This window comes from Carassius gibelio, chromosome B11, assembly GCF_023724105.1.
Source record: "Carassius gibelio isolate Cgi1373 ecotype wild population from Czech Republic chromosome B11, carGib1.2-hapl.c, whole genome shotgun sequence".
In the NCBI taxonomy this organism is placed as follows: Eukaryota; Metazoa; Chordata; class Actinopteri; order Cypriniformes; family Cyprinidae; genus Carassius; species Carassius gibelio.
Window position 1 is genome coordinate 19,635,920 of NC_068406.1, and position 23,218 is coordinate 19,659,137.

The following is a 23,218-nucleotide window of genomic DNA, read 5'->3' on the forward strand; positions in this document are numbered from 1 at the left end:
AGACTGACCTTAGTGACTTAAGTGTTGTTTTTTCATCCACAGCACCACCTACTACAGTTTATCAAACTGCAAATGTTGACAAGCTACAAATTGAAATTAATTAAGATATAGAGAAATTATGAGTTTGTTGGTTGGTATATTTAGTATCCTATTATATTTTTTTAACTATCATAAGACAGTGCAATAACTTCAGTTCATATTTAAGTAAAATATTAATTTAGATTCATATTCATTGTAGGGAAATATCCTATTAATGCAAACATTTTTATACATATTCACTTCATTTTAGTTAACCATTTTTAACTCCGTTAATTGAAAATGTTTATTTGTTAAACGTTTTTAGTACAATCTAACATTTGTGGATTGGACCTTGAGAGCGCATGGTGTCCCCCTTTCAAAAGAAATAAACGCCTGTTCAGGTCTGACCAGAGGTTTACACAGAAGTCGTGGCTGCATGCACTTACAAAAAAAAAAGAGAAAAAAGGAAATGGATTTGCGTTCGAGTTTGCTTTTATTTGGTCATTTCATATTTTAGTAAAATTACGATGTTCCAGAATTTTCAAATGAAAAGTGACACTTTGGTCGTTTATTTTTTTTTAAAATAAAAATAATTCACAGGTATCAGTAGTATATAACTTTATGGCTTTTAGTGTAATATATAATTTAAAAAATAAATTGTACTGCAGACACTTGTGACGCAGCCCTTGACGTCACGTACAGGAAAGGTTGATACAGCTTTGTTGATGCTACGTGGATGGGAAGTAGTTCTCGCGCTGTGCCGGAGGAAACCTAAACAAACAATGCGTAGAAGTCCAGTTTAGAAACCGAGTAACGCGAAGGCAAATAAAATGTCGCCCAGTACGTCGTCTATTTATTTATATCATCGAATTTCATTTTAGCCTTGGATTATGACAACTGCCAGCAAATTGTCAGTTGTTTTGCGAGCAGAATTAGCCACCAAGCTAATGTGGACAACGGCCTAACATACAAACACAACCCACTTGCTTCGGCTCTTAGTGTGGAATAAACCTGCTCTTATTTGGGATGCTTTTGGTATTGTTGGGTTTTATGTAGACGTTCACTGAGCTGTCACGCAACCAGCTGGAAGTCAAGCAATATGAGTTGGTTCAACGCGTCACATCTGTCGAGTTTTGCTAAACAAGCGCTGACAACTGCTCAGAAATCCATCGACAGAGTTCTGGACATCAAAGAAGAGGACCAGTGGGGGGACTCGACCGTACAGACCTGTACTGGTAAGTTTAGTTTTAAATGGTTTAACTTGACGTGGAAAGAAGACAGACTAGTTACTGACAGTGCAGGGTGACATCATCAGTGACGATTACTGGGCTTCGGTATAATATTTGTGATATAATGATGATGTATGTGTCCCCAAATGTACACATATATATTTTCAGTTGACTACATACATTTTTCGTGATTCATATCCCGTCAGATAGCTCACATAACTTTAAAATCACAGAATCAGAGACCAAAGTAAACATGAAACTTCTTCAAAGAAAGTCTTTCTTTTGCAAATCTCTTTGCAATGTAAAAAACTTTCAAGTATGATCGTTAAAGTTTTATTGTAATCATTACATCCGCGGCTATAATCATTGCTTAACACGATAATTGTGTCTGCTCAGCATAACTAAATACATGACTAACCCCATAATTTGTGGTTATAGTTATATATCTTATATTTAAATTCCTTATGGTCATCAATTACATAATATTTCTTTATAGTAAAGTGAAGCTACTTAGAAACAAGCACTGTACAAATAAGCTTCCAAGATGAAACCGGATGCCACAAACAGCCACTTAAGAATACAAAAGAGTAACTTTTGAGTGACTTTTTTTTTCCAGATCCACCAGGCAAGCCAGTGTCAACAGGATGGGGTATGAACCAGTGGAACTCGCCCTCTGAGGAACATACCAAATCTGTCCCTCCATCATCCGAGGCCATTACTAAGCCTGTCACACGGACAGTGGTTGACGAATCTGAGGATTTCTTCAGTGCCTTTCTGCCCCATGGAGAAATACAATCTGTAAGCAACACTAAAGTGGTGTCTGTGCCACCGGCCAAGTCGAACCGCAGACTACGGGAAAAAGCAGACAAGGAGAAAGAGCTGGAAGTCAGTGATGCGCAGGGTCAGACAGAACTCAGTAAATGCAGCAGCCTGGAAACTATTGAGATAAAGCCAAATGAGACAGAGCTTCTGGAGCAAAATTCATTCTCGGCAGATGAGCAGTCACAACCAGAACTGGTTGTTCCTGTTGTGTCTGTTGCACCAGAGCAAGCTGCTGAACACGAGATCGGCAAAGACCAGACTGAGACCGATGGATTAGTTTTACCTTCAGATGTCACACTCACAAATGTACCTCTATCATCTTCTGAGGTTGAATCTGCTGGAGTGTTTGAAGCAGTTTTGACCACCGAGACCAAAAATTCAGTGAAAACCTTGCCTGTCCCTCCTAAAGAAATCATCTTAGAATCCAAAGACGCTAAATCAGAGGACAGACAAAGTAACACCCCGTCTCCCCCTGTTAGTGCCTTCTCTTCTGGTACTTCCACTACCAGCGACATAGAGGTTTTGGACCATGAGAGCGTGCTAAGCGAGAGCTCGGCCAGCTCCAGACAGGAGACTGCAGAGGCTAAAGCTGGACTCCACCTAATGCAGGGCTCTTTCCAACTGCTCTCTGCTTCAACGTGCGCCGACTTCCCTCGTTTGGATGAATACCCAAAACTCACTGAAAGCAGCGGCTCATCGTCTGATGCCTTTGAGCGGATAGACTCGTTTAGCATGCAGTCGTTGGACAGCCGTAGTGTCAGCGAAGTGAATTCTGATGATGAGATCCCGGGCAACCACACCTTAGCTTCCATCACGGCTGGAGATTTGCCCCCTCCTGCTCAGACAGCACCACAGACCAGTCAGAATGAAGAGGAGGTTATGACAGAGTCAGTAAATGACCAGTTTCTGGATGATAATGAGATGGAGGAAAGTGGCCGCAGTGCAACGCCAGTGAACTGTGAGCAGACAGATGAGCTGCAGGACCAGGGACCCGAAACTGACCTCACATTGACTAGCCAAAAATCTGATATGAATGAAACTGTAATATCACCGAGTACTGAGGAGAAACAAGGAGATTCACCCTGTCAGATTTCTGAGCTCCAAAAGGTTGGCCTTTTTCGTAAATATTTGTATAAAAGAAATATAATATAATTACTAGATATGCCCTACTGTTCAAAAATGGAGGTTGGTAATAAGTCTCTTCCAGTGCTCACTGTATTTATTTGAGCAAAAAGCAGCAATACTGAGAAAAATAATTCCATATCTCTCTAGGCTTCAGTGCACCAGGCTTTTTTTTTTCATATACTCACATGGTGCTCAAGAAACATTCCGTCATCTTCTATTATCAATGTTGAAAACAGTTCACAGCTCCTTAATATCTTTGTGGAAAATCTGTAAACATTTTGATAAAATATTTTTCAGTATTCTTTTAAAGAACAACATTTATTTAGAGCTTTAGTAAAATGATATATATATATATAGATATCTTATCAGTTGAATTTTGTCACTTAATAAAAGTATTATTTTTCTTATCTCACCAGATTATCGAGGAGCTCTCTAGTCGACTGGAGAAGAGAGAATCACAGTTGCTTGTGGTCAGTAAAGACAAGGCCAGACTAGAGGAGGAGTGTGACAATCTCAAAGAGTGAGTTAAGGATCCTGTGTTCCAGAAAACCATCTGCTGCTGTGTTTTCCTGAATGACAAATGGCTGTAATAACTAACTAGGCCATACAAACAGGTGGAGACGGCAACAATATTTACACAGCTTGAGGAAAACTGGATGCTATGTTCACATACTGTTTGCAGATAAAAAGATTAGCTAATAAAAACCTTCCAGACCTTCAGCATGTAAATAACTTGGTATTGTACAGATTCTGTGTAGTCTGGCAAGTTTATGGTGTTAATTTCTTTCTATTAAAGAAGTTTCACTGCACTGAATATTCATGCCATAGTGCTTTTAGATTCTTCTTTCTTATATGCTTATTAAATTAGTCAACTGTACTTGTGTTTCACAGTGAGATGATCAGCTTGAAGGAAGAAAGTTTTACTGTACACTCTTTAAAAGATGAGTTCACTCAGCGTATAGCTGAAGCTGAGAGGAAAGCTCAATTTGCCTGCAAGGAAAGAGACATCGCCAAAAAGGTATAAATGTTTTATTGTTAAGAATTTATATTATTCTTAAAACCCCAGTCATATTTTGTTTTGAAATGCATGATTTGTCTTGGTCACAGGAAATTAAGGGCCTTAGAGAAGAGCTGGCGAGCAGATTGAATTCAAATGAGACTTTGGAACTGATAAGAGAGAAGGAGGAACAGATCCGAGAGCTGCTTGAAGAAGGTGAGTCTTTGAGGCGGTTTAACGTTTTAAGTGGGAAAATATTCACATTGATTAGATAAAAGCATTTATTGCTTCATCCTTGCAGAATCTGGGTCATTGTTAAGAGTGGGTTTGTTTACTTGTTTCTTTTGATTAGGTGAGAAACTGTCCAAGCAGCAGTTGCAGCACTCCAACATCATAAAGAAATTGCGTGTGAAAGAGAGAGAGAGTGATGCACAGATCACCAAACAGACCAAAAAACTGAAGGAACAGGAAGAAGAGCTGAAACACTTGCAGCAGGTCAGCGTCACAGCCTTCAGAGCTGTGTTAAGTGTAGTAAAGTGCATTCAGTGTTGAGTTCAAGGATTAGTTTACACAAAAAAATAAAATGTACTCATCCTCCTGTCATCTAAGATATAGATTTTTGTTTCTTCATTGGAACATTTTAGAGAAATGTACCATTACATCACTTGCCTGTCAGTGGATACTCTGCAGTGAATGGGTACTGACTGTCAGAATGAGAGTTCAAACAACAGGAACACCGGTTAAAAGTGAAAACACCTCAATGATGGATTAGTTTTTTTACAAACACAAAGCTTTTTGCTTCAAGATGTTAATTGACTTTAACTGGACTGGAATCATTTAGATTCTGACGGCACCCATTCACTGCAGAGAATCCATTGGTGCGTTAGAGATGTAATGTTAAATTTCTCCAAATCTGTTCCTATGAACAAACAAACTCCTCTATATCTTGGATGGCCTGAATGTGAATCAAATTTCTAATTTTAGATGCACTATTCCATTTTTTTATGAATGCTGGGGTTTGTTCAATGTTGATTGTAGGTTTTGGATGGTAAGGAGGAAGTAGAAAAGCAACACAGAGAGAACATCAAGAAGCTGAATGCTGTGGTAGAGCGTCAGGAGAAAGAATTGAGTAAACTGCAGACCTGCAGCGAGGAGCTTCAGGAAAACAACCGCAGTTTGCAAGCAGCCCTCGACAGCTCCTACAAGTAAATAAACACCACACACTCTACTTCATGCTAATACACACTCATTCACTGTTCTATTATCACTGCCATTTGGGTGGTGATCTTTTTCAGCTTTTTCATTTTTGGTTCATTTTCTGTAATCTAGAGAGCTTGCGGAGCTGCATAAGGTCAACGCCACCAAGGATAGTGAAGCCCAGGAGCTAGCTCTGAGCAGAGAGGTACAGGCGAAGGAAGAGCTGAGCCTGGCTTTGGAGAAAGCCCAAGAAGAGTCCCGCTTGCAACAAGAGGCACTGGCTCATCAGGTAAGCCCATTTATTTTTATTTTTATTTTACTTTTACCGTATGTTATCGTATCATTTTACTTTTTTATTATTATAACTTATTTTCCTGTGCTTTAACTGTATTTAAACGTTTGTTTACATGTTTTGAGGAATGTTGTGTACTGTTTTCTAGAATTACTCATCTGGCTGTAGTTGCACATTTATTTATTTTTAGTGGCTAATTCATCTCCAAATGCTAGCTTTTGGGCCTATCTTTACTTTGTTTGTTTTTATGTTGAGGTGGCAGATCTGAGGCTGGCTTTACAGAGAGCTGAGCAGCAGCAGGCCAAGAAGGAAGATTACCTGAGGGAGGAGATCAGTGAGTTACAGCAGGTAACTAGAGCACATTACTTCCTGCTTACAGGAATTATAGCACTATTCATTTCATATCAGCTGTTGTGTAGAAACCTAGACTTTTCAAGGCAAACTACTATGCTGATATCTATTGCTTGTTTGTTGAATGAATGGTTCCTCTGTTTTAGAGAGAACATTTCTCTAAATTAGTTTCTAAATTCTCTATTATCTCTTCTCTAAAAAACAAATAAAATGTAAATAATTAAATTAAATTACTGTTCAATTATTTTTAAAGAAATTAAGATTTTTATTTAGCTATGACACATTAAACTAATCAAAAGTGACAGATGTGTAAGGTGTTCATTATTAGTTTTTTTTTTTTTATGCGCATTAAATCATGCATGTTCATCTGATCTGAAAGATGATCGGAAAGACACAGTGGACTGGAGTAATGGCTGCTGTTACAATAAAAAATTTTTTTATTTTGAATTGTAGTATTTCATAGTAGTACTGATTGCTGGGCAAAAAAATACTTATTTAAAAAAACATTTAAAAAAATCTTACTGACCCAAACCTTCAGAATGATAGTGTCAGTGAAGGTTATGCTGTATTTTTGTATGTCAACAGAGGTTACAAGAAGCGGAGACCAGAAACCAGGAACTAAGTCAAAGTGTCACATCTGCAACACGGCCTCTCCTTCGACAGATAGAGAACCTCCAGGCAACGCTTGGGGCCCAGACAGCATCATGGGAAAAACTAGAGAAGAACATCTCTGACCGCTTAGGTGAGACTTGCTAATTTTGATTGATTATCAAAGGCTTCTGTCATTTGCATAAATCTGATGATTTTAACCAATAAATCACATGTGACATTGTCCAAATGTCTCCTCTCAGCTGATGCCCAAGCCCAGCTGGCTGTTTCCGTAGAGAAAGAGCGTTCGGCTACAGAGGAGCTGCTAGCCATCCGAGCACAGATATCATCTTTAGAGTCTCAGGCTTCTCTGTTGAGGCAAGAGAAGGGACGTCTGCAGGGGCAGCTGGATGCAGAGAGGACGAGACGGGAAAAATTTGAGGATGACTTAAGCAGGTAGGAGATGTGTATAAAATTGAAAAAGAAGTTGCTTTTCTAGGTACCAGTACTGATTTCTGTGTCTGTAGGGAGCGTGTAGAGCTGGAGAATCTTAAAGGAGAACATGCTCGAGTATCGGAGGAGGCCAAGAAGGAGAAGGTATTGTTTGTACCTTGACCACTATAAGAAAATATACATACATTTATTCTTAATGTCTATATTGTTTGGTCCTCTTCAGTTGCTTCTCACCAACCAACTTGAAATGGAGAAAATGAAGGTGGAGCAGGAGAAGAAGAAATGTTACCTTGCACAAGAGGCCCTCAAAGAAAAGGTTTTGCACGAAAATACCTATTCTGAATCTGCTTAATAGTGTTTTGCTCAGAAATTACTTAAAGTTACTTAACAATTTTAAACAGAGTACAAGATAAATGTTTTGAGTAGAGTAAATTCAGCTAGTCTCTGTGTTTGTTTCATTAGGAGAGGAAGTCTCTAAGTCTGTCTGTGACTGATGCTCCAGCATCCTCCACTCCTTCACTGTCCCGTTCCAGTTCTGTCAGTGGGGCTGAGCATGCCGGCTTACCTTCCTCCCTTTTCTCACAGGTATATTCATCCCATGCCTGTCCACACTTACTTGAATGCGGTGAATCTTTTCTCCTCTTAGATATCTCAGATTGTGTCATCGCCTCACTTGGCTTCTGTGGTTGTTGTTTTTTTAGCAGGAGGATTCTCTCGACCATTCTTTCAGCAGTATGACCATGTCTATCAGTGGGACTAACCTATATGAGGCGGCTCGACTGGGTGGCGGATCCAGTGTCATTGAGAGCCTGCAGTCTCAGCTCAAACTCAGAGAGGGCGAGATTGCCCAGCTGCAGGTAAACATGCATCTTCCATGTTTATAACCAGATTGTGGTTTATAACTGGTTGTGGAATTTATGTTCTAATTTGTATTCAATTCTTGTGGTCATCCTCCAGATGGAGATTGCTAGTCTAGAGAGAAGCCGCACTGTCATGGCAGAAGAACTTGTGCGACTGACCAATCAGAATGAAGAAATGGAGAGTAAAGTGAAGGAAATCCCTAGAATGAAAGTGCAAATGAAGGTTGTGTTTGTGTTTAATAATAAAAAAATATATAAATAATTCTTGATGTTTTTTTAATACTTATCCAGGCTCCATTTATTTGATAAAAAGTACAGTAAAAACAGAAATATTGTAAAATATAGAATTTTCAGCAGTCATTACTCCAGTCCTCAGTGTCACATGATCCTTCAGAAAGTTAACAAAGAAACAGAAAGTTCAAAAGAAAGTTTTTTTTTTAACATTAAAAATGTCACCTTTTAAATCAATTTAATATGTCATTGCTAAATGCTTTTTTTAATGCTTATTAAGTGTCTAGATTCTAGAAATATAGTTTATTAAAATGGTGTACCCTCTGCAAGTATAGACAAAATGTATTGATTTTTCCATCCTGTTTAAACAATTTCACCATTCCTTCATTGAGCCTGCTAGATGAGCAGTTTGCTCATGAGCACATTATTAGGTATTGGACTTTTAATTCTGTACGTTAAACACTAATCAGAAGTTTGTCTCCATCACAGGATCTAGAACAGAGGCACAACACAATTCTGCAGATGTATGGAGAGAAGGCAGAGGAGGCAGAAGAGCTGCGTCTGGATCTACAGGATGTGAAGAACATGTACAAAACTCAAATAGATGAACTATTAAAAAATCAAAAATAATAGACTCTGCAAATGGACTGGCACACACCGACTGTAAACAGAACTACACATTTCAAGAGTGTTGGTAATAAAAGACCAATTAATTTAAATGTATTTAATTCTGAGAGAAGAGTTTGTTCAACATATTTCAAGGATCAGTGATATAGTTAAGTTATTTAGTTATTCCTTTCATGGTTTGTTCAGTTTTATTTGAAATTATATATATATATATATATATATATATATATATATATATATATATATATATAAAATTAATAAACATGTTTGGTTTAAGAAACTTTATTATTATCTATTTGTGTATGGCTGTTCAGGTATGTTGGTTTCATAACTCTTGAATTTGCACAATGAAGTGAGACTTTATTAGTTCAGACTTTACACAATTGAATTATAATCGGAATTAATGACTGGCTATATTTTCTTCTGATCTTCATTCTCTGGACTGTGCATCTTACTGGTAAGCATTTGATTTGCTGTTGGCTGTCTCTTTTCATTGTAGACAAATAAATATGCTTTCCAGTTAACTGTGGAGTACCACAAACCCTTAGTAGTCCAGTCGAGTTTTGCACTTGTTTTTATCTCATCTCACGCTGATTGAGTTTTAGCGAGGAGGGATGTGGGGATCCAGGAAAATCGTTAACTGTCATATTCTCTGAGAGATGATCTCTGTAAATCAAAAATTACAGTCAAGACTGTCTGATGTCAGTTTTATGCACACATGTAAATAAAGTAAGAGATATGTATTGGGCAGACTCCATTTGTTTTCCTGCTTTATTAATGGTTTAATGTTTATTAATTACTAAGATATTTAAAATGAATTATTGTTATTATTATTAGTCTCTAAATTTTCCAGCTTTATTATTTTTAGTGTTTAACAATAATGTTATTTTTTTATTACATGGTAAGGAATATATTATTTTAATCTTTTTTTAGCTTTATGTTTTTAATGTATAATATTTGCAAAGATTTCTTTTTACATTTATATTGTAATGAATGTTATTGTTACTATTATTAATTTATTATTACAGTTGTTATATATCAATGAATATAGTATAACGAACCTGCTTAAAAAATTCTAGATTTTTTTCTTTTATAGTAACAAATATATTATGATTTTTCTAAAGCTCTTCTGTGTGTTCCAGTTTCATAGTTTTTTTTTTTTTTTTTTTTTTTTTTAGTTGTAACTATTATTATTATTATAATAATTTACTGCACTTTTTTCGAACTTACTGCGCGTCTACACAACAATCGCCGAGAATGTAATTTTTCCCCACTCGCAGTGTAAATTTAGGATCTACTCTTGCGCCCTCTTGTGATTCCTAACACATGCCGGTTGATAGTTTCCGGTAGTATGGCGACTGCATCCCTAAATGCACGCCCCGCCACATCTTAGCTTCTCCAAGTAGGTAAGCATGTAATTACTTTTTTTGATAGCACTTTTTTTTCGCTGATTTTTTTCAGAATTACTAAAAGTCAGAACAAATTAATTTATTATTTTGGGCATGTGTCAATTCAATTCAATTCAAGTTTATTTGTATAGCGCTTTTTACAAGACAAATCGTTACAAAGCAACTTTAGAGAAAATTATATTTCTACAATATTTAGAAATAGCTTATAAATGGTGACTGTCAGTTTGTGCACGTACGACAGGATTTGTAGAAAAATGTATACAAGTCGTAGTCAGCCAGATGATGACCATTATTAATATTAGTGCATGTGTGTTTTGCGACAGAAAAGGCAGCTTGTATTATTGATGCTGGGACAGCTGTGATAGCCCCTGACCCTGGCAACGTGCCAAGTATTTGGTGGTAACTGCGGTTCCCGACTTAATTTACAATTTTATTTTTGTTATGTGTTATTTAGGCATCGTTGTGTATCGGTGCAATTGGCTAACTTATAGCAGCTCTGTAGTTTGATTGCTTCTTTTGACCAAGAAAAAAACTTATGGTATCACCAACTTTTACAATGTAGTATGTAACTTACAGAAATTCAGAGGTCATAAATCCAGTATATTTACACTTCTGCAGGATTTCTAATTGAGCTGCTCCATATGGGATCTGAAAACAGTGCGTCTTTGTTAATCTGACTGATCTGCCCTGTCTAGACAGAATTTACAAGTGACGAATCTAATAGCTCAACATCGCGTGCTAATCATACAGCCCAGCTATTGTTACTACTGTACAACATAAATAATTAACAAGGCATCTCTTTTAATGATTGCCAAAAGCTTGTCAGAATCTTTCTGTCAAAGTGTTAATTATATAACAGAAGTTTTATTGTAAACTTTGATTGCTATAGTGATTCGTGCAAAGAGTGCTCATTTGGTTCATTTGGAGTTCTCTGGTAGCATTTGTACCCCCCCCCCCAAAAAAAAAACTTTTAACTATTTTGTAATTTGTAATTACTTTGTCATAAAAACAAGGCAACACAAAGAATGTAGTAAATTTTATCTTGCAAATATAAAAAAATAAATCACCATAGCTTCAAACTTAATATCAGTTATAAAGATAAAGTATTTGTTTTTATTAATTTACTAACAGTAGGCTATATTAATTTATAATGTTTGACAAATATGTAAATGGCACATTTCACATTTTGGATTGTAAATAAAAGAAAAAGAAGTTTATCAATAACTACAAACTATAATGAGTGATAATTACAGCTCAATTTTATTTTTATTTATTTATTTAAATTAATTTAATTTGATATTTATTTAATGTTAATTGCTGGAAAGTTACAAAACCACATACAACAAATAACAAGTTAGTTAATAATGTTTTTTTTAAAATTTGTAATCAATTCTGAGCAGTCAATATAATTTGGATGATTCTGTTCAGATACACTGAATAGAAAATGTTTGGGCATTATGGATACGTAAAAAAGTTATTGACCTTGCAAAACATTTTTATATATCAAATATGTCAGAAACTAGAATTTCATAATGATTTTATATAGAAATCCTCACTGCTGTGGTTCAGAATTACCCCAGTTCAGTGAACATATTACATGCACATCATTTCTGTCATAACTTATATATGTCTGTAATTCCCAGCATCTTTGTGCATCAGCTATGAGCAGCATGTGTACTTTTTTCCCTCTTATTTTCACTCGATCCTGGACTTATTGCTTAAACAATTGAAGGAAAAAGGTCACTAATATTTCTGTGGTAGGAGTTCCACATGGAGAAAGATCCGTTCATTTGCAGGTTCCCACACTAGAGCTTTGGTGTTCGTTTTCTTTCTCTAAACACTCTTGTGCTCTGACTCTCTCTATCTCTCTGTCTCTCTCTCGCTCTCTGCCTCTCTCATAAATGATTGTAGGTGCTGAGAGCCAGTGTGGTTCCTTCCATGTGGCTTGAGGGACTATGCTGCTGCTGGTCGCTCTGTGCCTGGTCTGCACCGTCTCGGCCGCAGACAGCGAGCAGGACAGCAGCCACACGCCACAGCTGGACTACAGCAGCCTGGCGCTGCCTCAGCAACATATTCCTTTCTTTCTGCACAACCACAAACGACTGGCCAAAGTCTGCAAGGAGGACCCACTTTGCCCTTTTAAAGTAAGCTATTTTCTCTTGTTTCTGATAGAATGTCTGGTGAAGTTGGTTTTAAAATCAGTGGGATATTTTCCAAGGACATTGTCTTGCATCAACTATAATAGTTTTCAAACGGGGCAATGGAGGCTGTTCGTTCTGGCCTCTGTTGCTTGTGACTTTCTCACTAACATTTAGTGTTGTGCATACGTCGTAGATGTTTATATATGGCTTTGTGTGTCTCTGTTGGCTGACAGGATGCTCTGCTGCTCAAGAAGGCCTGCTGGGGTTATGAAAAGGGCTGCTCCCCTGAGCACAGGTTCAGCTATCCTGTGTGCACCAATCTTGATTTGGGATGGTATGCTTTTCTTTGCTGACCTACTCAAGTCTATTTTTTAAACACTTTTATATTTTCTCACTATTGACTTACTGTTCACTCAACCTCAGAGCTATTGAATAGCCTTAAGTGATTAGAATTTATATGGGCCACTTTTTGGAGATTGTAGCCAATGATCACTGTTGATTTTTATTGTAATTGAAAAGTCGAGCATTAACATTTGACAAAATATCTTCTTTTGTGGAAGACAAATGGTTGAAATCACTTGAGGTTACTAAAGGATGACAGAAATGATATTTTGGTGTGAATACCAAGCAGTATTTGCAGATATAGCATCCACTATTCCTCAGATGATGATGTCTCTTATTCTTATTATGCTTGCATTTATTTGCTAAAAATATACAGCAAAAACCGTTATAGTGTGAAACATTTTTATGATTTAAAAGAACTGTTTTCTATTCGAATATATATAAAAAAAATTAATTTATTTCTGTGATGGCAAAGCTTAATTTTAGTCTTCAATGTCACATTATCCTTCAGAAATAAATTTAATATGCTGATTTAATGCTCAACGTTTCTTATTATTATTTGCTTTGCTCTCCTAAAGAGCTCTTTAGACTCTCTGAATGCTTCACCAGAATGCTTGAGTTATTCTGATGTGCTAAAAGAACAACAGAATGTGTGTGTGTAGAGCTATTATTTTTAGAGACTATATATGCTCACTTCTAAGAAGATGATTTGCATTAAATATTTAGAAACTCATCAAGGGGATATAATTAGATACCTTAAATGGACACACATGTTTAATATGCATTATGATTGGATGAGATAGAAGCATCCTGATGTGATAAGACAATAAATGCTGAGTCAGGACAACATGAATGACTGTAGACCGTTTTCTCGCAAGAAAATAAATCTTCAAAAACTTGTCTCATACCTTCATTGAAATGGAAAATCGCCAACGAGAGAACATGTTGAATATTTTGTATTTTTTCAGAGGAGGTATATTGCTGCTTTCCCTGTTTGAAGCCTCATTTGAGCTGTAGTTCTCTCAACTGTTGTTGAAGTTCACTTTCTTTACTCCTGTGTCTTACACACTTACTTCCTTATTTTGCTCTGTAAACTCTGTTGTGTTCCATCTAATCTAACACTAATACAAGCTAACACGTTTGAACATTGATCCACTGTCACTCAAGCACTTCAAGGACTGATAACAAACTTGATCTTAGGACTTTCCTTTCAATACAGAGAGTCTTTTGCTACTACAAAAAGTGCTAGTGTTTGTCTTCTTTCTTTAGGGCAAACTCTATTCAGGCAGCACAGGAAGTCTTCTGGAAGCAGGCAGATTTTGGTTATGTGAGGGAGCGTCTCAGTGAGATGAAGACATTGTGCAAGCCGTTGAGTCCTGTGAGTTTCCTTCTCCTACATCATCTCCCTCCGTGTTCTTTTTCATCTCATTTGCTCGGTCTTTAAAATGTCAAAGCTGAAGTTCTTGGCCCACCTCCAGACTTCTGAGCCAATGAGGAGCAAGCTTAAGACCAGGGACTGTTTTAAATATCACTGCTTCAGCATGTCTAAACAGTGCTGGAAACAAACATGCAAATACAAGTTACAAATATTTTTTAAGGGTGATTCCTCTCTGAAGTGCACCAGTCATATGCGGTTTTGCAGGGCCATAAACCTATACCTGGACTTGAGGAGTCCCCGCAGAGGTCATGAGAGGTAAGTGGACCCCCTCTAGGGTTGTTGGAGTTCAAGGAAAATGCAAAACTCTGATGTTATTTTTTGTTTTGTAGAACTGTGAGAATTTCCTGTCTAAATGAGCTGTCTTCTTTCTCTCTCTCTCTCTCCATCTCTCTTCCTCTGTCACTGCAGGTATAAAGAGGATTTCCTGGAACAGGGCGAGATCGGCGGTCACTGCAGCCTTAATAGTAAAGCACTAGCCGCAGAAGGGACACACAAGAGTCCTCTTCAGTCTTGGTAACTTGATAACTTATGTCCAAAAAATATGCATAATTAAAAATAAAAAGGTTAATGGTTGTTTTTGTTAATATTTACATTACCTGTATTACACAAGACTTTTACGAACTAAGATTAATAAACTATATATATCGAATTAATTGTTGAGGTAGATTAATAATATTTTAATACAAACTTTGAAAAATGGGGTCAGTAAGATTTTTTAAATACGTTAACAATTTTATTCAGCATTCAGTTACCTATTATCAAAGTATCCTGAAAATATGAACCATGGTTTTCCACAGAAATATTAAGCAGCACAAATGTTTTCAACATTGATGATGAAAAGACATTTTTCTTGATTAGCAAATCTGCATTTTAGAATGATTTCTGAAGGATCATGTGACATTGAAGACTGGAGTAATGATGCTGAAAATGCAGCTTTGCATCACCAGAATAAATGACATTTTAAGATATGTTCAAATTTAAGTTTACAGTTATTTTTAAATTATAAAAATATTTCACAATTTTGCTGTATTCCTGGTTAAATAAATGCAGTCTTGGTGAGCAAAGCAGGCTTCTTTCAAAAACATAAAAAATTACCATCCGCAAACATTTTAATAATGTAGAGTATATGTGCTAATAATTCCTGATATTTAACCCAGGAATTTTAATATTTGGTTTGCTCAGCCAAAATCATTTGTTGTTTACCAAAAAATATATTTTGAAGAATGTTCATGCAACTCTATAACAGATCATAATCATTGGCTACCACTTCTAAAAAAGTGCCTTGAAAGTGGCCTATAAAACTTGTGAGTAAACAGATTTCAAGTAGGATATGTGTTGTTTCTCTCTCTCAGGTTTGCTGAACTGCAGACATACTCCGAGCTTGACTTCCATCCTCTGGATGATGGCCATTGTGATGTTATAATCGACAGACCAACCGTCTTCATGAAGCTGGATGCAGGTGATATTTTTGTGGAATTTTTTTATTACATTTTTGTTTTTTGTTTCATCTTCACAAAAGCTAAGGCATGTTTTGCTTGTCTTTTACAGGAGTGAACATGTACCATCATTTCTGTGACTTTGTCAACCTCTACATCTCTCAGCACCTCAACAATTCCTTCAGCCGTGACATAAACCTTGTAATGTGGGACACAGTAAGTGTTCATTTCTCTTAAACACGCAAACTTTGTTTGCTTCCAATATGTCCTCCAGTAAATCAACCAGAGAACATTTCTTACAAACAGATGTTTCTTACTTGTCAGGATTAGAAAACTGTGTAACAGAATGTTTGTTGTTTAAACCGACTGCCACAGTTTCAGTAGGTGTGCAGATCCTAAAAGAGAAAGATAAAAAAGGAAACAGTAGGCTGAAAATAAAGTGACTTATGAGAAAACCTTATCCTGCCTATTGTTCACATGCTGTTATTTCAAGGGTGAGGAAGAGAAGGAAGAATGGAGGGGTGTGGAGAAAGAAGGAGACTTTGTATGTAAATGTAAATGAGATTGCCCCCCAAAAATGAGATGAGATTTGATTTCATAAAACTATCATAAAGTACTGTTCAGAAGTTTGGGGGTGGTTAGATTTAGTTTTTCAAAACTTTTGTTTTGTTTGTTTTCTGGTTTTATTATATTTGTTTTACTTGTTTTTTGGCGTGAAAATAGCCTAAGATGCTAACATGGCGTTAAATAAAAATATTCTACTACTACTATTTTGTTTTTTAAGAAAAAAAAAACAGATTCCTTCCATAAAGAGAAATTTAATTGTTTAAAAGTTACGGTAAAGACACTTATACAATTTATATTTCAAATAAAAGTTGTTCTTTTAAACTTTCTATTTAGAAAAGATTGTTGAAATAAATTTCTAATGAATTTAACATTTTGAATTAGAATTAATAAAAAATATATTCCAAAAATAGGAATAATTAAACCAAAAAGTAAAATATGCTGAAAATGCACTCATCCACAGGCCAACAGTTTTAGTTTGTTTGTTCATCAGAACAGATTTGGAGAAATGTAGCATTGCGTCACTTGCTCACCAATGGATCCTCTGCAGCAGATGGGTGCCGTCAGAATGAGAGTCCAAACAGCTAAAATAAAAACATCAACAAGTAATCCACACGACTCCAGTCCATCATCTTGTGAAGTGAAAAATAGTGGGTTTTTAATAAACAAATCCATCGTTCAGAATTTTTTTTTACTTCAAACTGTTCCTCGTCTGACTTAAGAGAGAAATATGCACAAGCAGCGTTCACAAGTGAAACAGTCCAAAATGATTTTAAGCAAATTTGTTGGCAGATTTTGATGTGAGAGGGCATAAGAGGTGGACTTTTATACTGGAGGAAATGTTTTTATTGATTATGGGCTCCTTAATGATACATTTGTTTTCTTACAGACGCACAGCTTTTCACTTCACAAGATGTTAACAGATGGACTTGAGTCATGTTGATCACCTGGGGATTATTGTGATCACTGCATATTTATCAGCTGTTTGAACTCTCATTTATTTTGTTGTTTCGTCTATCAGAGTTTTTATGGATATGGCGACCTGTTCAGCGAAACGTGGCAGGCTTTTACAGATTATGACATCATTCACCTCAAAAACTTTGACTCCAAAAGGGTAAATGCCATTTGCTCATTTGATCACTTGACATTTTTCTCAGCATATGAGTGTTTTTGTGTTTATTTAAAAGTGCGTTGTTCACAGGTGTGTTTCAGAGACGTGTTTTTCTCACTCCTTCCAAGAATGCGATATGGCCTTTTCTACAACACTCCTCTTGTATGTATCTTAGACGATTCTCGTTAGTTTCTTAACTATTTCCCCATTTAGCATTTCTTCATCTCATCATGTTCACCTGCTGTCATTTGTCTCTGTTAATGCATCTCTGTGTGACATCGGTGGATGCTGTGTGTGTGTGTGATATAGAACATTTGCCTTGTGTGAGACTGAACTCTTCTGGTGCTATCGCTCAAATCATCCTCATATTAATGATTGTGTGCGTCTGCCCACTGCGTGCAAATGACATATAGAGAAGATTTAACTGACAGGTGTGTGTGTGTGTGTATGTGTGTGTGTGTGTGTAATCTGATAGATCTCTGACTGCCACAGCGAAGGACTGTTCAAGGCATTTTCCCAGCATGTACTTTATCGACTTGGTGTCTCACAAGATGGACCAAAGGTAAACATGCATGAATCCACACACACACACACACACACACACAAATACAGATCATGATTTAATCCCTGTATTCTCATAGTAGCATTGAGAAACGGTCATACTCTCTGAATGAAATAATAAAATATATAAACACAATTTATACTTTATATGAACTGCTTTGATGTATTAATTTTTAAATTGTTATACTCATAAACTCAACCATCTCATCCTCCTGACATAAACATATTGATTTCACCTTCACAAAAAAGCATTATAGTTGTATTTTATATTTCTGACCATTTTAAATAAAGAATTATTAAATTAAAATGTATTTTTATTATTAGTATTGTTATTTATACATTAATCTTATATTAAATTAATTTAGTCAATTTAAATAAATTATTAAATTATAATTTCATGTTTATATGATTTGTTATCATTTAAATATTAAATAGATTTGAACTCTTATTCTTTTAAATAAATAATAAAGTTATACTTGTACGTTATATTAGATTAACTGTACTTCTTATAAATTTATTTAATTATTACATGATATATTGTTTTTATTCCATTTTAAATGTGCATTTAAATTGTTATAACTTAAATAATTATTAAATTATATTTTAATTATTTTAGGAATGCTTTTAAAAGTCTTTGCCACCGACCTTTGAGTAGGTGGATTTGCAGTAATGTTTAGATTTATGTCATATATATTATAGCTTAGTTATATGATGTACTTTAAGTTCTTGATATGATTAAACTATCTGCCACTAGATGGCGGTGCTGGACAACTTATTATTTTATTGTCTGTGCTTGTCAATAAGGCCCGGTTCTTCCTTTCCCCACATTTACTTTCTCTTTTCCCTCCTAATTAAAGGTTTAAATAATACATTCCTGTATCTGAAACTGGATTATAGGTGGTATAATATATGTACAGCCTATATATTCATAGTAAGATACAAATGTGTGTTGAAATATGTATGAAATCTGTGATGTCCTTCTGCTCTGTCAGGAGGGCCAAGTCCGTGTCACACTGTTGGCAAGAAGCACTGAGTACCGTAGGATAATAAACCAGCAGGAGGTGAGCGCTCTCTCTCGCTTTGCTCATCATTGATTTATCACTCTGCTTCCGTAACTGCCCATTTAAACTCTTATTTGCTGGAGAAGCCCTGCTTGGTAAAAAGCCTTGATTTACTTGGCCTCTGTCCACATGAGTGTGAGGTCTCGTTAATCACCCTCTGAATTCCTGCTGTGTGTGTATGCGTGTGTGTGTGTGTGCAGCTTATCAATGCCCTGAAGACTGTGCCTTTATTCGAGGTCAAGCTGGTGGATTACAAATACAAGTGCGTGATTCCGTCTACGTTGGTTTTAAATGTATCGATTTCTTTGGTGAAGGTCGAGTCTGGTGCTTGCGTGATTGAAAGCTGATGTGTATTCGCAGGGAGATGCCATTTCTGGAGCAGATCCACATCACACACAACTCTGATATCTTCATTGGGATGCATGGAGCCGGACTGACCCACCTCCTCTTTCTTCCCGACTGGGCCGTCATATTTGAATTGTACGTGGCTTTTGTATCTCTCTGCTTTCTATATGATTTGTGTTGGCAGCCACACCGTCCACTGTCAGTCTGAGGAATGTAAATACTTCTTCACTTTTTTCATATAAACAGTTATTAGTTACAGTTTACAGCAGTGTTGCCAAGTCCATGGTTTGAAGTGACCCCTTGACGTGATACTTAGACCCTGGAATGCGATTTTTACAGGGCAACCCCCCTCGAAACGCCATTGGGCTAGTTTTGGGCTAGTTTTGAGTAGAGATTGGATGGGTTTTCTTGTGAAAACCTGGCAACCCTGGTCTTATTCACTTACACGCGCATTTATGCTAACTGCAACTTTGATAAAATGTTTGCTAAAATGTATTCAGGATGTTATATATACATTTTAGGACAATAGTTTCGATAGTTTTAACAATTTAGATAAGCTCTTCTCTCTCTCTCACTGAGTTTTGCTGCAATCTTGTAGCTCGTACGCACTTGTCAGAGGTAAATGATGAAGTAACGTTGCTTTCACTATCTCTCGGTTGTTATAGAGAGGCTAAACGAGTATGTTCTCGAAGTTGGGTGGGTTTTGTTTTGAAAACCTGGCAACCCTGGTTTACAGTGTTTAAATAATTTTTATATCATTTCCGAAGCCACACGTTTTGTTAACGTTTTTATTAACACAACCAAACTGGTGTTTTTGAGGTTAGAAACTATTTATAGAATCTTAAACATCTATTTTGCATTATAAATGACAAATGTGAGAAGCATTAGCATGATAGACTTCAGTCCTAAGACGAAAAATGGAGTTGCTTATCCATGAGGCAGTGGAATGAATAAACATTACATATTTTGTTAACTTTAGACCAAGAAAAAAAAAGTGCAATCAAGATCATTCAGTTTTATTACTTTTATTATATTGAGAAAATTGTGTTTTGATCACGACAAAGCAACCGAAAACAATAATAATGCACAGCCTTATAGGACTCCATTATTGTACTATACCTGCTACAGTTTTTACTATATACTTACACTACTGTTAAAAATGTTGGGTTGGTAAATATCATCAGCATCATAACTTCAGTCTTCAGTGTCACGTGATCCTTCAGAAATCATTCTGATATGCTGATTTGCTGTTCTTCTGTTAAACACACATTTCTTAATATTATTATTAATGTTGAAAACGGTAAAAAAAAAAACTCAGGTAAATAGAAGAGTCAAAAGAACAGCATTTATTTAAAATGGAAATAGTTTGCAACATTACAACATTTACTATTACTTTTGATCAATTTAATGTGTCCTTGCCAAATAATAAGAAAGAAAAAAACGTACTGATGCCAAACATTTATTCCCAATGACACTTCAAAGAACAGCAGAAACAGCAAAGTGGGCGATCAATGAAGGTTTTCCAATGACTGGTTCTTACAGTTTTATCATTTGACCCCTCCCCTCGCCCCGACAGCCATCAGTTGTGAACATTTGGTTGCATCCTTGCACTTTAGAAAAGTGTCTTTCTGTTTCTCTACTGATAGATGAATACATCAGGCTTGGCTTCAGAGCGCTGTTTTTCCTCGACACCTATCTGCACGTGTTAAGACATATTCCCCAGTGTTCATCTGAGCGTCTGACACTCACGTCATGTTACACATCCACCCAATACTCATGCGGATGCAGGCAAGCTTCTGTGCTGTACGATGTACTTTTTTATGTGTGTTACGGAGGAGGGAAGCAACTGACTGTGTCTGTATGTGTGTGACAGTGAAATACAGCCTAATTAAACAGTTATCCATCAAACGGAGTCTGTGGAGGCTTTGTGGGCCACCGCCTGCTAAGTTTGGAACATAAAACATCCCTCTTTCTGTATTCCACAGGTACAACTGTCAAGATGAGAGCTGCTACCGTGATCTGGCCCGACTGAGAGGAGTCCATTACATGACTTGGCAGAAAAGGGACAAAGTGTTCCCCCAGGATAAGGTGAGGGGAGCACACACACACACACACACCGCTGCCTGGATTCACTCCAGTTTAATATAGTTAATCCCTGTATTGCTATATACAGTAACATTCAGTTAAAGTCATGTTAGTACTTTTAAACTAGTGGCATAACTTCCTAAATATTTGAAAAAAAAAATGATATCTACTTTTTATTAATTATGATGTATGTGTATACTGTATCAAAGAATCCTAAAAATGTACTCAACTGTTTTAAATATTTATAATAATTATAATAAGAATAATAAATGTTCCTTTTACAGCAAATCAGCATATTAGAATGATTTCTGAAAGATCACGTGACCCTGAAGACTGGAATAATGATGCTGAAAATTTAGCTTTGATCAATGGAATAAATTACAAAAAACATAAAATATATTTAAAATGGAAAGCAGTTATTTTTAAGCAGTAAACATATTTCACAGTATTACTGCTATTGCTGTATTTTGGACCAAATGAATGTAGGCTTGGTCAGCAGAAGATCATTTTTTAAAATCTGAATTTGATTTGTAGTGTATATATAAAGTTCTTATATATTGTTTACTGATATTTTGTCCTGTATTAGGGTCATCATCCTACTCTTGGGGAACATCCTAAGTTTACAAACTACACTTTTGATGTAGAGGAGTTCATGCGGTTAGTCCTTCTAGCGGCTGAACATGTGACCCGGCACCCGGCATGGCGTGCAAAAAAGGTCCGAGAAGAACTGTAGCCTGTAAAACACAGTGCTCTCTGGCCAGGCAATAGATGAAAACACTCCTACCAACTCTCTGCTCTCTGTGAATGTAGCCGTGCTAATAAAAAGCGCATGGCTAATATATGAGAAAATATTGTCAATTCAGAAAAACAAAAAAACAAAACCATCTGCGCTGTTACTGATCTTCAAGCTGTTACATTCTGCACGTGTAGATGCTGAGTGCCTTGTTAAAGGACTTAAACATATTGGTGATGTATTTTGTGTGGTCTAATATACCTCTCCTGAAGTATATGTTGACTTTTTTTAAGAGACTACATTTTTAAACTTGATTCAAGTGCAGCTTTTTTTCCCATAAAGGCAAAGGTTTGAATTTCAATATAGGGAGTCAATTCCAGATCAGTAGATAATTTAAAAGGCTGTAAGACATCTTTAAACAGCAGTTTTTATTTTTTATTTTGCTTTTTTAATGCATTTAAGGCAAAGAAGATTAAAGCAGGTTCATATTTATTACAGTGTCGGTTACTTTTTAATTGATATTCAGTGAAAATAGTCATTTTGTACATAATAAACTATGTTAAGGGATTCATGACTCCAGTCCTGTTGCACTCCTTGAGATATTGGTTCAGTATCGCTCTATTTTCTGATCAGTGTTAAGATCCTCAGACCCTTCAAACAGTTTTCTTGTTTTGTATTTGAATGGTTTTGTAAACGGAAATAAAGCTATTTAAAGCAGTTTTGTATATGTGGTTGCATCATCATTCTCACATAAATTGACAAATAATGATAAATACAAAAACTTTATTTACAGATCACTAGATTTAGCCGTTATCATAATTGTAAAGAATAAAGAATGGCTTTCCATGACTTTGCACTGCTGCACAAAAAAAATTACATAAAAGTTTATTATTTTTAAGATCCCATTGTTGTTACTTAAATATAATGAAATAACATAACATACATATTTCCATATTTTAAAAATATATAATATGTATATCCACTATATAAAGAGGGATATTATATGATGGAGTCATGAAAATGTGTACTACATAACCACAAAATCACTTGCACTTGTATTTTGAGTCCGCTAGATGGCGGTATAACACCACTAAAGATTCTGCAGACGTTGACGTCCCTCTCTTTCAGTGTTGCCAAGTCGGCTACTTTAACAATTTTGCCACGGATTGTTTTCATGTCCGCGGATTGAAACGATTCCAATA

The 23,218-nt window shown here is 36.1% G+C and overlaps 2 protein-coding genes and 1 long non-coding RNA gene across 4 annotated transcripts; 2 read left to right on the plus strand and 1 right to left on the minus strand.

Annotated features, from left to right (window-relative positions):
• Positions 1-658: 658 nt before the first annotated feature.
• Positions 659-4,079, minus strand: LOC127968207 (uncharacterized). Its single transcript, XR_008155925.1, has 3 exons — positions 3,608-4,079; positions 3,380-3,461; positions 659-789 (listed from the first exon to the last, which is right to left on the minus strand). It is a non-coding gene; the product is annotated as an uncharacterized LOC127968207 (long non-coding RNA).
• tmf1 (TATA element modulatory factor 1) lies at positions 706-9,533 on the plus strand. The gene is made up of 17 exons (XM_052569229.1): positions 706-1,253; positions 1,864-3,176; positions 3,611-3,714; positions 4,086-4,212; positions 4,302-4,407; positions 4,544-4,686; positions 5,230-5,396; positions 5,521-5,677; positions 5,936-6,028; positions 6,617-6,773; positions 6,883-7,075; positions 7,147-7,216; positions 7,296-7,388; positions 7,535-7,657; positions 7,774-7,929; positions 8,030-8,155; positions 8,653-9,533. Exons 1-17 carry the CDS (start codon positions 1,118-1,120, stop codon positions 8,791-8,793), a joined length of 3,405 nt encoding a protein of 1,134 aa, XP_052425189.1. The 5' UTR covers positions 706-1,117; the 3' UTR covers positions 8,794-9,533.
• Positions 9,534-10,122: 589 nt separating this feature from the next.
• eogt (EGF domain-specific O-linked N-acetylglucosamine (GlcNAc) transferase) lies at positions 10,123-22,733 on the plus strand. 2 transcript variants are annotated; one of them, XM_052568567.1, is made up of 16 exons: positions 10,123-10,196; positions 12,111-12,343; positions 12,574-12,674; positions 13,952-14,060; positions 14,281-14,375; positions 14,529-14,633; positions 15,473-15,579; positions 15,669-15,772; positions 17,142-17,234; positions 17,322-17,393; positions 17,707-17,793; positions 18,785-18,853; positions 19,054-19,115; positions 19,214-19,333; positions 21,184-21,286; positions 21,870-22,733. In XM_052568567.1, exons 2-16 carry the CDS (start codon positions 12,155-12,157, stop codon positions 22,014-22,016), a joined length of 1,563 nt encoding a protein of 520 aa, XP_052424527.1. In that variant the 5' UTR covers positions 10,123-10,196; positions 12,111-12,154; the 3' UTR covers positions 22,017-22,733. The 2 variants fall into 2 exon arrangements, with proteins under 2 accessions (XP_052424527.1, XP_052424528.1); XM_052568568.1 differs by lacking the exons at positions 21,184-21,286; positions 21,870-22,733 and adding an exon at positions 20,845-21,167.
• The last annotated feature ends 485 nt before the right edge of the window (positions 22,734-23,218 follow it).

Excerpts from the sequence above, each read along its gene's own strand:
- tmf1 (XM_052569229.1), top strand. The coding sequence starts at position 1,118 with ATGAGTTGGTTCAACGCGTCACATCTGTCGAGTTTTGCTAAACAAGCG. Across the intron at positions 1,254-1,863 it reads GACCGTACAGACCTGTACTG|ATCCACCAGGCAAGCCAGTG; the intron begins GTAAGTTTAGTT and ends TTTTTTTTCCAG. Across the intron at positions 3,177-3,610 it reads AGATTTCTGAGCTCCAAAAG|ATTATCGAGGAGCTCTCTAG; the intron begins GTTGGCCTTTTT and ends TTATCTCACCAG.
- eogt (XM_052568567.1), top strand. The coding sequence starts at position 12,155 with ATGCTGCTGCTGGTCGCTCTGTGCCTGGTCTGCACCGTCTCGGCCGCA. Across the intron at positions 17,394-17,706 it reads TTTTCTACAACACTCCTCTT|ATCTCTGACTGCCACAGCGA; the intron begins GTATGTATCTTA and ends GTAATCTGATAG. Across the intron at positions 19,116-19,213 it reads CTGGTGGATTACAAATACAA|GGAGATGCCATTTCTGGAGC; the intron begins GTGCGTGATTCC and ends GTGTATTCGCAG.